A 13,175-nucleotide genomic window follows, 5' to 3' on the forward strand; every position below is an offset into this window, starting at 1 on the left:
TATGGATAGCATGCAGCACATTCTGTCTCCTGTTTAATCTTTCATGAGCTCAGTAACCATAGGAAAGTCACTAATCTCTCTGCTTTCCCTTCTGCACTGGTGAAACAGTTGTGGTAAGAACATTCTATGAGGGTTTAGATGTCTTCTCTAAGCTTTGTGAAACTTTTGGACATGCTGGAAATTTTGTACAAGTTGAAACTGAGGACCAGGATAGCAAAGCAGAGTAAAATTAATAGATACCAATACATAACTTCTATTCTGTATCAGGGAAAAACTTCATTTTAAAAGTTCAGGCAGTGTGGTGACAAAGGCAGTTTAGGTAGCAGGAGGGACCAGGTCCATAGCTGCTCTGCGGTAGCATGTCACAACAACACCATATCTTTGTCCCTTTGCTCTTGCAGTATCGGTCAGGGCGGGATCCTCATCGGGGCTCAGACAATGTTTCCAACAAGTCTTCGGACAGCGATGTCAGCGACGTCTCGGCCGTGTCCCGGACCAGCAGCGCTTCCCGCTTCAGCAGCACGAGCTACATGTCTGTGCAGTCAGAGCGCCCAAGGGGAAACAAGAAAATAAGGTGAGCATGATGAGCTATAGTGTCAGCCATAGCTGTGTAGTTTTAGTAGTGGAACACTTACCAGTATTTGTATTTGATGTTAGCATTTTCACCTAGAGTGACATTTGCAGGGATTTGGCAAAATACTGGCTCAAATTTTACCTAATGCTTCTTGAAGTCTTAATGGAATTTGTTTTTAGTCAAGTTTTGTTGCCTTGGATTATCTAACGGACGCTGAAATAACAAACATGCTGTCAGCAAGCATTAGACACGCTTTCTGAAAACCATTTTGTAAAATATACTTAATATGGCTGAAAAGACAGTTTAACTTGAAAATTTGTGCTGGCAGAGGCATCTTATTTTTCTTTTAAATAGAATGCTGAACTTTTATAGATGTGTTATTTAATACTTACAGAGACCAATTCAATTTATTTAATACTTACACTAGTCCAACTTAACTGTAGGTGTACAATCATTGAGCTGCTCTTCAACAAGATGTACATTGTGTATCTGTGACCAAAACATAGCATTTTCTTTGCCTGCACCCTCTGTGCACTCAGAGGATCTTTGGGTTTTCTTTGGTGCAAAAATGAAAGATAATTTTTCTAGAAGGTGTAACCCACCTCCATAACCCATAGTAATTCTCAGAAAATTGTCCTCTTAAAAGAAAGCATTAGAAGTTTAGGCATCTGCTCATATGAGCATTGTTAGGACCACATTTTTTCTGTCACACATTTCTTTCTAAATGTGAGGTATTGCCATGCAAGTTTTATTTGAATAGGGACTTACTAAGAAAATGCTCCAAAGCTCTCTAGTGTAGGCTGGACTCCTAGCAAGCATGACTTACATTATGTCTGCTTCTATAATTTAGTTTTTATTTAATTTCTTTTGCATTTCCTTTCTTCATGCATGCTCTTCTCCTAACTTTAATTTATTCTTTTCTTTTTTCTTTTTGCATGCCTTTTTCAATTTTTGTTGGCTTCAGAAGGACAAGGGATATAGAGGGGAAAAAAGAGGGAGGGCTGGAAGGGGATGAACAAGATGAAGTATTTCCTGTGGAGGAAGAAAAAGAGGAGGAGGAGGAAAAAGCAAAAGAGCAAGAAATTAATGAAAAAGGGGAAGGGCAAGAGGTGACAGAGAACTGTGATAAGGAGGAGATCAAAGAATCAGGGCATGATGAAAAAGCTCAAGAAGACCAAGCTGAGGAAGGGAAAGAGGATGACAGGTAAAATATATTTCTGTTTATGTAGATCTATTCTTTTTCCTGTACCAGCACCCTACTTGTCTTCCCTTTTTATTCCCTTTGCTTGCTTATTGACTATGCTCTCTGCAGCTTTTTTTTTTTTGTTTGTTTTTGCTTTCAGTCATCATGCTTTCATATTTAATCAAGTTTCATTCTCAGCTTCAATGAACTTGTTCTGCATACCAAATGAGGCAGCACACCAACTTGACTCATTAATATGCATACAACTGCAGCATATTATTTTTTAAATTAGTTTAGACTAAAGTTTGGGTTTGACTGTAATAAACAGTAGAAATTGTAAGCTTCTTTATTAGATTTCCTACTTGAATTATTATCTAATGGAAAAATGTTTGGTTGAGTGAAAACTCAGCAATATCAAAATTATCTTCACTTATATTTACGACCATACTAAAGAAGAAAAGTTGGATTTTTTTTCAGTCCTCTTTGTGGTACATACTGATTGACAATCAATGTGGATAAAGCAGAGTCTTCCTTTTTCTGTTTTCATTCCATGTGAATAATTGTCAAGGATTGCTGTATTGAGGAAGGGTCATGCACTTTAGCTGGTGTGTTGTATCCAGAAACATTGCAGCACAACTGGCTCTGGTTTTATCAGATAATATTCTAGAAATATATCTTTTGCCACAAATCCTTAAAACAATGTAATTGTCTGATTTTTTGTATTGCAAAATCCATGTATGTCCCATTGAGAGAAATACAACATTCCTCTTTTCTTCATTAGAAAAAATGAGTTTCAGATTTGATGAATATTCTTGAACCCATTCTCAGTCACACAAGAATGGCAGAAAATCTCAGAAAAAATACATTTTCTTTTAGCCTGACAATTCTTCACTACCTCTAAATAACTTATACCTGTTCTATTGTGCTCATATACATTAGGGTAAGCACAGAGCAATCCATGGAAATCCATTTTCTTTCCTTAGTACAAACTTATACATATGCATGCTTGTATATGCTCACATACATAACATACTCAAAACAAAGGGGATTCAAAGAAAGACTCAAGATGCCTAGTGTAGAGTCTTGGGTGATATGAACTAACATAGCCATACTACTGCCTTTATATATTGTGCCATCATTCCTTTCACTCACATTCATGCATTTTAGATTTTAGCAAAAACAGTTGTTTAGAACCAGCTGTCTTTAAGAGTGCCTTGGCATATGTGTTCCAGGGACTGTTGTGTGGTTGTGTGTGAAAGGATTATTTAAAGGATTATTATTTATTCCATTTCCCACTAATTTCCCAGTTTAATGGATCTGAAAGTCCTGCCTTTCAAAAGCATGACTCTGTTCCAGGTTTCTAGATTTCACTCAAGCTGGTCTTTAGCTAATATGCTGTCCCCCATAGAAAGTAAAGTAAAGTCCTTTTTGAGGAACAGCTCCTTGTTTCCTGAGCCAGCTTGTTCTTCTGGTTGCTAGCTGCTCTCTGCCTTCAGGAAGAAGTGACACAAGTCAGGAATCTCTATGAAGAAACAAGATGTAATTAAGTGACTCTTGTGTAGTGACTTTTGTTTGTGTTAGATTTTGACACCCTTCGTGGAAATCAGTCTCTAATATTATTTCCTACTTTGCACGTTTTGACCACTTTTATTATGCAAGTTGGGAACAAACAGAAAAGTTAATATTCACCTCCTTTGCTATGGTAGAGTCAGTGCTCATATTTTAGCATTGTTTGAGCATTTTTCTAGGGTAAGAATTAAACAGAAAAGCCAGATTGATTCCTGGATAGGGGCAGCTATAGGTATGTATACACATTTATATACAGACATAGCTGTGTCTCATTAACATATTGAAATATTATGACTTGTGTATTCAGTGGACAAGCTCGAAGGCAGGATCAGTTTTTGAAAATTCAGTGCCTTCTGCTCATTTCTCTGGCAATTTTTGAAATAACAGACACTTGGAAATTTATAAGATAAGGTAATGACTTCAGCTTCCAAAAAAGAATGTTTTCAGACACACCACAAATATTAAAAGTAACCAAACATATCAATTAAACATATCAATAGGCACCAGCAGAGCAAAGGCAGCCAATTCTTCCTTGATAGAATAGTAGTAAATTATCATGTAGGTCTTGAGATCTTGGGCATCAAGGAAAGTTATATTGCAGATAGGAATTTTCAAGATATTTTTTACTTCAGAGGTGCATCTGTAGTTGTACAGCAGCCACCTTTCCTCTGGGCACTGCGGAATGTAGGGGCTGTTCACAATCATGCCATCATCAAAAAATACCTTGCTACGGATACCTCATACCTGCTGATGTTACCGTGTTCATATACTTCAGGAGTAATGGTAATAGGCCCACTAAGGCCTTCAATCTGCTGAGAACATGGGTGGGTTGGAATGACTGTAAACACAGACGTTCATCACTAATTCATCCCATGCCTATTTCACAGAGTACCCTGGCACAATAAAAAGCGTTAGCTTTTGGAGCACTGGAGTACATTAAATCAGTTAATTTTTTTGGCAGAAATAGTTGCAGCATCAGATTTTGCCTTAATTAAACCTTGTAAATCTAAACTTTGGCAATGCTTGACCTGTAGGGAAATCATCATTGTGTTCTCTCTCTGCAGTACATGTTAGCAAACAAAGGGTGGCTCCAGCTTTGCTGTTGAGTAATTATTATGTAGAGTTCAGGAACTTTTTTTCGTACTCCATCTCCTTGATAATCTCAGGGCCAAAAATAAAGGCTTCTTAGATATAATCTTTGATCATTAATACTTTTTATTGAAGGTAATCTGTTTAAGACTGCCCTAAATTTTATCCCTTCTTAATATGTTTTTTTAATATCAATCCCAAGCATTTATTCTGATAGTTGCAATAGTTTTGTTTTACCATGTGAATACACAGCAAATGTAGTGACTGAGCAGGATTTCACTGTTGAAATACAGTGGAAAAATACAACTTCTGTTCCAAGCACACAGAGTCTAAATCATGAAATAACATATGAGTCCAGAGAGGGAAGCACAGAAGAACAAAGAGATGTTCCAGAAGAGATAGATACAATACAGTGTTGGGGAGGGACATCTTGACAGCAGAGAATGAATGCTAAGGGGAGATTTGAGGAGAGAAAATTAGGTATCTTTGTGAATGTTTCTGGAGAGCTGTTTTCAAGCATTCAAGACAATGAGGACAAAACATGATGTACTTGCTAAAAATATATCAAATGCATGAGGGGCAAGTTTGATGATTTGGAGTTGATCTTTCAGTCTTGAATGAGAGATGATAAATATGATAAGGAACAAGTGCCAAGATCCTAGGAAATAAGGATGAATTATGTACAACTGTGTAAAAGAGAGCATAACTTTTTACTGATATGTGGAGGCAACCAAATAGAAAGGCTATGAAACTTACCTTTTCTCTAGTATCCTGGAAGGGGTTATTGGGTAAATTGCTAGGGCTGGAGAAAACCACTGCAGTATCTGTCATTTGAAATGGTGAGAGAGTGAACAAAGAAATTGTCTGTGGGGGTGGACAGAGAGGGCAGAGATGGAGAAAAAAAAAACATGTGCAAGCCACAAAGTTTTGCTATGTATTTGGAAGGAATCAGTGATATCCCATTTGAAAAAAGAAAGTGAATTCTAAAAGATGGTAAAAGGAATAGAGCTGATTAAGTAAGAAGATGACACAACCAAGAAAGGAAAATTTGTAGTGGAAAAATTCAGGTGGCATGTAATTTTGGAGAGCACTTGAAAATTCAAGAAACAGAGTGCAATGTATGGCTTTAAGTGATGTATTTCTTCAGATGCAAAACCTTATCTATTTCTAAAGGTTCTTAATGCTTTTTGTGCCCCTTCCATTGTTAGGTATAATGATTCATTTCAAATTTACTTTCTAGTTCTAGTTCATTCAGTAAAAAAAAAGACTTTAGAGAATTTAATTTGTAGGTTTTAAAACTTGTGGGGTTTCACCCCCGGATTGGGATGACCCCGAAAGATGGAAAAGTCCCTCCTCCAACCCGTGCCTTCGAAGAAAGACTCAGTAGTCTTCTGTTGTCTGTTCTCAAGGTTGTTTATTGTTGGTTATCTACAAGATTCTTCTCCCTGAACTGCTGTGGCCCGTTCAGCAGCTCAGACAAAGGCACACTGCCCTCCCAGCGGGCTGGTGCTATCTTTTATATCATATATTACGTACTACATGTTTATGCTTTCTCTCCAATACCTACTATCTATATTGAATGGTGACTTTCTACTCTAAACCAATCTGTAAGTGCCAACATCACCAAAGACATGGAGGTTAGGAAGGAGAAAGAAAGAGGACAGGGCACACCCAAGTCCCTCCATCTTAGAACTCCTGACCCCCATGTACAAAACCTGGACCCCTGCGTACAAGGCTTAAAACCCCCCTGTACAGCACTCAAAAATCCTTCCTTTCACTTCGTGACTACTTTTACTACAATATCTAAACTTTTGTGACTTCCTGTTCTTCCTGCAAAGTTGGTAAATTGTTCCATGGGTCAGATTCAAAGCCACAGGGGTTTCTGGCTGCATGCCAGGGTCTCAGATGCTTTTGACCTGGGTCTGGAACGCCCGAGAATGTCTGTGGGACATTCTGAGTTCCGACATCTCCCCCTCCTGTTTGCACCAAAAAAAAAAAAAAACCTCTCTTGCCACTTTGTTCATGACCCGCCGAATACAAAGAAAAATGCATGGCAGAACAAGCAGAAGAACTAAAAGTCCTACAAGAATATAAATGGCTATTTTTACAAGCTCCCTCCACAATGGTGAAAGACTAAAAAGGTTAATGAAATCATCCCACCAGGATCCTGTAACTTTCTGCAATTTGCTGATGCTATTTTGCATTTGTTTTATATTTTCATGGATAGACTTTGAGTGATCAGACAAGTTCATGCAGCACATGCCCTCAAACTCTTCACACCCATGCCCATGTGACAGCAGCAAATAATCAATTGCTGCCCTATTCTGAAGTGTTGCTTGTCTCGCACTGTCGATGTCTGTTAACATGTCACTCAGTGCAGAGGAAATGGCATGAGTATGCTTGCTCAACTAACATGCTATGTGGTCCAATTGTGTCAAGGCCTCCCCTGATGCAACTTGGGGTGAGAAAATTGCTACTGCAATTCTCCAGCCTGAGACTCTTTCCCCACTGCATGATCAGTCTTTTAGCAGAATTGCAGTACAGGTAGCCTGTGCTTCCAACAGAGATAGATAGATAGATAGATAGATAGATAGATAGATAGATAGATATAGATAGATAGATAGATAGATAGATAGATAGATAGATAGATAGATAAGGTTCACCCAGTGTCATTTCTGCCATGGAAGGAGAGAGAACCTGGGTCCACTTATGTCAATGTTCATGTAGGCTCTCAGGGAAAGCTTGCCAGCATGCAGTTTCCTGCTGCTCTCAACAGAAGTTGTTGGTCTTTTTCACCAGCTCTTTTCAGCTGCAAAATGTTGCATTATCCAGGCAATTGGGGCAGGTGTGGTGCGCTGGGTCTTTGAACAAGAAGCAGCAACTTTGTGTCTCTCTAACATAACTCTTCTGTGCTCTTATGACTAGATAAGTAGAGCTGCTTACATATTGCCAGTCTGTGTCTTTAAAAACAGAGGACTCAAAAAAAAGGTATTTTCAGTAAAATTTTCCTGGTATTATTCATCTGGTTGGAATCTGTTAGGAATTTATGAAATGCCCTTGCCCATTTGAAGCATACATTCAAAGCCACTACTTTTTAATGTAAGATTTTTACCTTTAATTTTCTACAGAAAGGCAAATATTCAAAAGGTATAAATTCATAGAGCTGCTGGGTCTGTACCAACACACATGGACAATAATTTGGCCATTTGGTTTTTTTTACATTTTCATAGATGACATTTAGGAGGAAATTATCTGTAGCCTCTGGAAAAATATTATGGAAAAGTATGTAGAAGATCAATGGTTCCAAACAGAGTTATATGAAAAATATATTATTATGAAATCTGTACTGAGAATAGAATAAAAATAGTTTAAGAAATCTAGTAAAGTCATCTGTTTATAAGTTATTTGTCACTGTCTGTAGAACCCTTGGAGACTTATTTTTTCCTGTTACTTTGGAGTAAATACAAAAGATATATAGGCTTCTGTACAGTTAGCAAATTCATTTTGATATGCTGGGATGTAATAAATTAATGAATTTGGAAGTACACATTAGTAACAGGTGAACAGCAAAAATAAGTCATTTGAAACTGTCTGCAGCTTTGATATGAGGCATCCAGCAGGGAACTCAGACATTTTTGCTTTGACTGCAATGCAATATCTTTGAGACTGCTTCTCTCTCCATGAAATGCAACCTGTACTTTTACCTCTGTTGAGCCAGCTCAGACCTGTGATCCATGAAGCACTGATGCACTCCTGGTACTGAAGTATATTTAAAAACTGTGCATCAGTAGTTTAAACAAAACAAAACCACAAGAAATGCAGGGAGAAAGTCCTGTGGACATTCAAGGAAGCAGAGATGAAGGAAACAATGAAAATGAGGCTTTGAAGCAAATATAAATGTTGAAAATAGTTTTTGCACTTTTAAGTGTGTTATAAAAAGATTCTTTTCCTAAAAATATTTAAAGCTAGATTGAATTATAAGGTTTTTAATAGACAGACTTTTTTATCTTTATTTGTACATGATTGAGCACAACAGTTCGGGTGACAAGAATAGGAACAGCAAAAAGTGGTGTAGAAACATATAAAAACAAGGGGTTGAATATTGAAGTTTATAAGGCTTTTCTTTTTTGGACATTATGATTAGACAGATATGGCTCTGTCATAGTGATGCATGTTTTCACTCTTTTTACCTGAGTATTATTCTAATAGCAAAGTGACAAGATTCTGTAAAATTAATACATATTGCTAAAAATGTATTTCATTAAAAATTATTAATAAGCTTATCACTTAGCCTTCTAAGAACCAAACATAAACTCCTTCATGTTACTTCTTAGAAGTATTTCTAAAATGCAGTTGCTGGGTTTGTTCTATTGCCTTTGAAACACATTGCCAGGCCCATTTAGCAAGTACTGTATTTAACTAAGGATTAGGGCCTCAGTGCTGGTCTTACTACTGTGTGCTTAATAGCAATGGAAAGATAATGCTCCAGTGGTTGGGCATTGCCCGAATATCTGTTTTTAATGGTTTTTGACCAAACATATTGATATTTTCAGTAATTTCACTGCATCTGTTTCTTGTTCATACTTCTGAAGTCCACAAGGTGCCAGCTAAACAAGCTGGGAGATGTGCCATCAGGTAGTCCCTAGGAGGAAATCAAACTTCCTTACAAATACCACCAAGGGCCCAGCACTTCCCAGATAGTAGCCATGACATAAACATGATTTCTATAGAGGCCCAAGGTAAAAAAAGAGGAAAGCTGCTTCAAACTTGCATGATGTGCCATGTACACATTGTCTCAGCAGGGACATTTGGTCATAGACCTGCCTTCTCCAGCTCAGAAAAACAAAGGTTTCAGGCTCGTGTTCAGAAAGATGTGAGACACCTTTCCTCACATTTTCTTTTTTATGATGGTCTTAAGTTTTCTGTATGCTTTTATAATTTTCCCCAGAGACCAAAAGTGACTCAAAGTCATTTTGTCAAAGTGACAGAAGTCAGACAGGCAAGATCATGATGTCCCAGATAATGTCTCTTTGGTTGAAGTAATTACGGCTTCAGATCTCTTGCTCATGTCCATTTAGTTCTCAGTCCCAGAAGATCAATTCAGAGACATGCTATGAGTTTTGGAGATGTTAGCAGTGCCTATTCTGACCCTGATTTTTCAGAGTCCTTGAGCAACTTGCATTCACAAGGATGAAGGAAATGTTCGAGTTGTTTTATTCTTTAGACACTGCCACACACATGCACATAAGCATTAAATGAGCCTGAGCATATTCCCTTTGTGCAGTACTAATAAAAAAAAATACAGTCTTTCGTGAGTGAAGTATAGATGCAGCTATAGTGAGATCCATATTGCTGACAGAAATTTATTTGAATAAAGCCCTTTCAAGACATTTGGCTCTTCCCTGTGTATTATGTGATTTTTCTCTTAATGTAATCTCAGTAGTTCATCCTGTCTACTTCCCCTATGTCTATCTTACAAAGTTTTCTAACTGTTAGTGAGTTTTCTAAATAAATAAATCTCCCTCACAGCAATTTCAGTTTAGCAAGATGATCAATCATGGTACTTCTTACCCTCAGGCAAAACACGATGTCTCTAACCTCAGTATATTTTTGAGCACTTCAGCTTCAAGTCTGAAATTTTTTTCACTTTTCTGACTTAATTTTACATTATTTCTCTGGTGATTTGAGGTCTGGGACACATACTGGATTTAACGTCTGGTTTAGCAATTCACTGCTTGCTTTCCATTTCACAGAGCTCTCTTCAGCCCTTCAAGAAACAACACTGAGCAGCACTAAGCAAGTTTGCAGTGTAGATTGTGGCATAGCAGTGTAAATACAGAAAACTGGGCCCTCTCCTCCCTCCCTGTTGGAAGACTAATTAAACTGCAGGCTGGAACAGGCACACAACATTTCACTTTCAGATGAAGTACATGCAAAGCACATTTCTGCAAGAGAACTGTCTCGATTAAATTAGGTTGCTCATGATCAGTTTTAATTTAGCAAGCTAGTTGGTACCCAGCTATAACAAACTGCTTCTTTGCCAGGCTGGGTTAAAGAAGATGCTTTCTAAGTTCAAAGAATTTGGATGTTATTCAGAGTTCACTCGGTCTTTGACTGCAATGTACTTTATTGCCAAACCTTCAGAACTCATATGGACTTCTTCTATTATCAATGAATATGACAGCTGACTAATGCAAGACTTCTAGACCTCAACTAATTTTCTTGCTAGACTTTTTTACATCCACACAGACAAAATGACTGGTTTAGTTCACTGTATCAAAGAAAGGGATTTAATTGAAAATTCATTACTGTTAGCAGGGTAATAAAGCTTTTCTGTAACTTTGTAGAGGAAAACTTGAAAATTTATTGAGACTAGATGAATATTAATATAATCATCATTATAATTGCAATCTAAATTAACAGAAAATATAAACTGTATTTTTATCTTTAAAAAAATCCAATTATTCTATCAGAGAAGGTGAGAAATTTTATCAAAAATCTCTGAAGCTGTGTGTATAATTCCACTGCTAGCGTTTGGAAACAGCTAGCTGTTACAGTGTTTTTTCTGCATCATTCATTTGCTGTGGCTAGGATTTGTAAATAATCTAATGCCCTGACCCCAAGTGATTTTGCCATTTGTTCCTATTTGAAAGAAATTTGCTAGAGATGTCATGGAATACTTCCATTAATTTATAATAATAAAGCAGTGTGGACAGCTTTACATCTACCAGAAAGGGGGAAATACAGCTCAAGTCAACCTATGTACTATAGCAGGTGAGGCATTCCTGATTTGTAATGAAAGAGACCTTTGAAAAAAGAAATTTCATATCAAAATATTGCTACTTATATTTTGAGATGTGGCCACTAGTTCTATTTGAATAGCAATATACATAACAAAATAGATTATAAAGACTGCTCTATTTCCCCCCCCCAACTTTCTTGTTATAATTTCAATAAAATGAACCTAATAATTAAGTCAGTCCAGTAGCTATTAGAGATTTATACCACCAATAAGTTAATGGAATAATTTTTGACCAAGTGGATCTCCAGAGACTAAGTCATTATAATTTTGAACCTGCAATGTCTCTCTTGGATGTGAATTGGCAGACAAGTACGAGTATTGGCCAGAAGCATTGTTCCCATGGAAATGCTATTTCCTACATCACAGCTGTCCCCATCATGCTGGTTTTGTTAAATTTCTTCAGTAAATTAATGAAATAAGAGCATCTCTGATTGAGTTAACAGGTCTATTAAGAATGGCATTAAAATTCATCTCCTACTTGTAAAAAGCAGTAAACAAAGTCTTCAGTGGGTCTTCGAGTCTCACAGGAGACATATATTAGAAAATATCTTTTACAACAACTGAAAAATTGTTGAAATCCTTTCCCTATGACATCACAGCCTACCGCTGTACTACCCACTTGGCAAAGTGAATTTTCACTATTATGGAGGCCTTATTTTCAATAGGGATCATTAACAGAGAACTAAGCTGGAAAGCAATAATATTAATTTTGCTTTGACTTTGAAATAAAAAAATAAGGAAACCTGCAAGGTCTGCCAAATGACCTGTGTAAATCTGATTCTCTGATGCATATGTTTATGGCAGAGCAATGAGATTACAAACTGTGATTTCTAATACTGCTGTAAAGACTTGTCTCCCCTCAGTCTCCTCCGGAGTGAACACACCAAGTAACCTGATCTGCTTCTCCTCAAGGCACTTCACCATTTGTTGGCATTGTTTGGGTGCCCTCTAATATATATCTTTATATCTTTCTTATATTGTGGTGCATATAAAGAAAGCTTCCAGTAATTTCTGTTTCCTGTTAAGGAAAAAGATTGTATGATTTACTCTCTAAATTTTACTATGAGGTCAACCTTTCTATTAGTTTAGAAAGGAACCAAATCTGACATACAATACCCAGTTTTTCTGAGAATGATCCATTTGTGGCACTGTCAAAAAGCAGGCTGGGTAGAAGAATGGTTTCCACTGGAGAGGACATCAAGTATCTGCCAAGAAAAAATAGTAAATAAGGGTTTGGGTGGCCAGAAAGGATTCAAAGTGATGATGAAGGAAGTGCTTATGACCATTCTGTGTTTATTTTGAGGCACTATAAACCACTCATAACTCTCCTAGTATGTATTTCTCAAAGTTTTTTTTGCTGAGAGAGGAATTGCGAAAAACCAAAGTCCCTGCTATGGGATGGCTTTCTCCAAGGGCTGTTGGCTGGTTAGGACTGTAGCAAAGATGTATTCCCTGCTGCTTTTAGAGAAGGGGAAAACCCCCAAGCCTTTAATTGAAGAAAATAGTTTTAGAGCTTGACTGGGAAAAAAAAAATAGAGGTTTGTGAATGAATTTTTAGTATCAGCCATTTGTACTAGTATTTGGTATAGCCACTTAAATCTAAATCCTTTCCTTTCTTCTCATTTGAATTCCCTTTCCTACCTTTCTCAAAAAGTTGGCCAAGAGAAGGTGTCTGACTGAAGTGTACATCATTACTGGCAGGAGTACACTGCAAAACATTTTGTGGTACAGAAGCTTTTAGATAGCAGCCAAAAAGCAGACTGTAGTAATTCATAACACTTTCATAGATAACTGCACAGTGAAACTATAGCAACCAGCTTCTTTAAAGACACCGATTTCTTTAATAAGGGCAATTATTGTAATCCATTCCACTTAAATAGAGCTATCCAAGCTTGTGTCTTGGAAAGGACACAAAAATGCACCTCAAAGACACATTCAACTCAGGAAATGGTGACTTT

The 13,175-nt window shown here is 37.2% G+C and overlaps 1 protein-coding gene across 50 annotated transcripts in view; it reads left to right on the forward strand.

Moving 5' to 3' along the window:
* RIMS2 (regulating synaptic membrane exocytosis 2) overlaps window positions 1-13,175 on the forward strand; it is a 456,016-nt gene that overhangs the window by 386,255 nt on the left and 56,586 nt on the right. For 41 of the 50 annotated variants that reach the window (XM_038164024.1, XM_038164200.1, XM_038164243.1 and 38 more), the window contains 2 exons: window positions 402-574; window positions 1,539-1,778. In XM_038164024.1, coding sequence (XP_038019952.1) covers window positions 402-574; window positions 1,539-1,778 — 413 coding nt within the window. The remainder of the gene's footprint in view (window positions 1-401; window positions 575-1,538; window positions 1,779-13,175) is intronic. The other 9 variants (XM_038164450.1, XM_038164252.1, XM_038164272.1 and 6 more) reach the window with 2 other exon arrangements.

Source organism: Motacilla alba, chromosome 2 (genome assembly GCF_015832195.1).
Source record: "Motacilla alba alba isolate MOTALB_02 chromosome 2, Motacilla_alba_V1.0_pri, whole genome shotgun sequence".
Classification (NCBI taxonomy): Eukaryota; Metazoa; Chordata; class Aves; order Passeriformes; family Motacillidae; genus Motacilla; species Motacilla alba.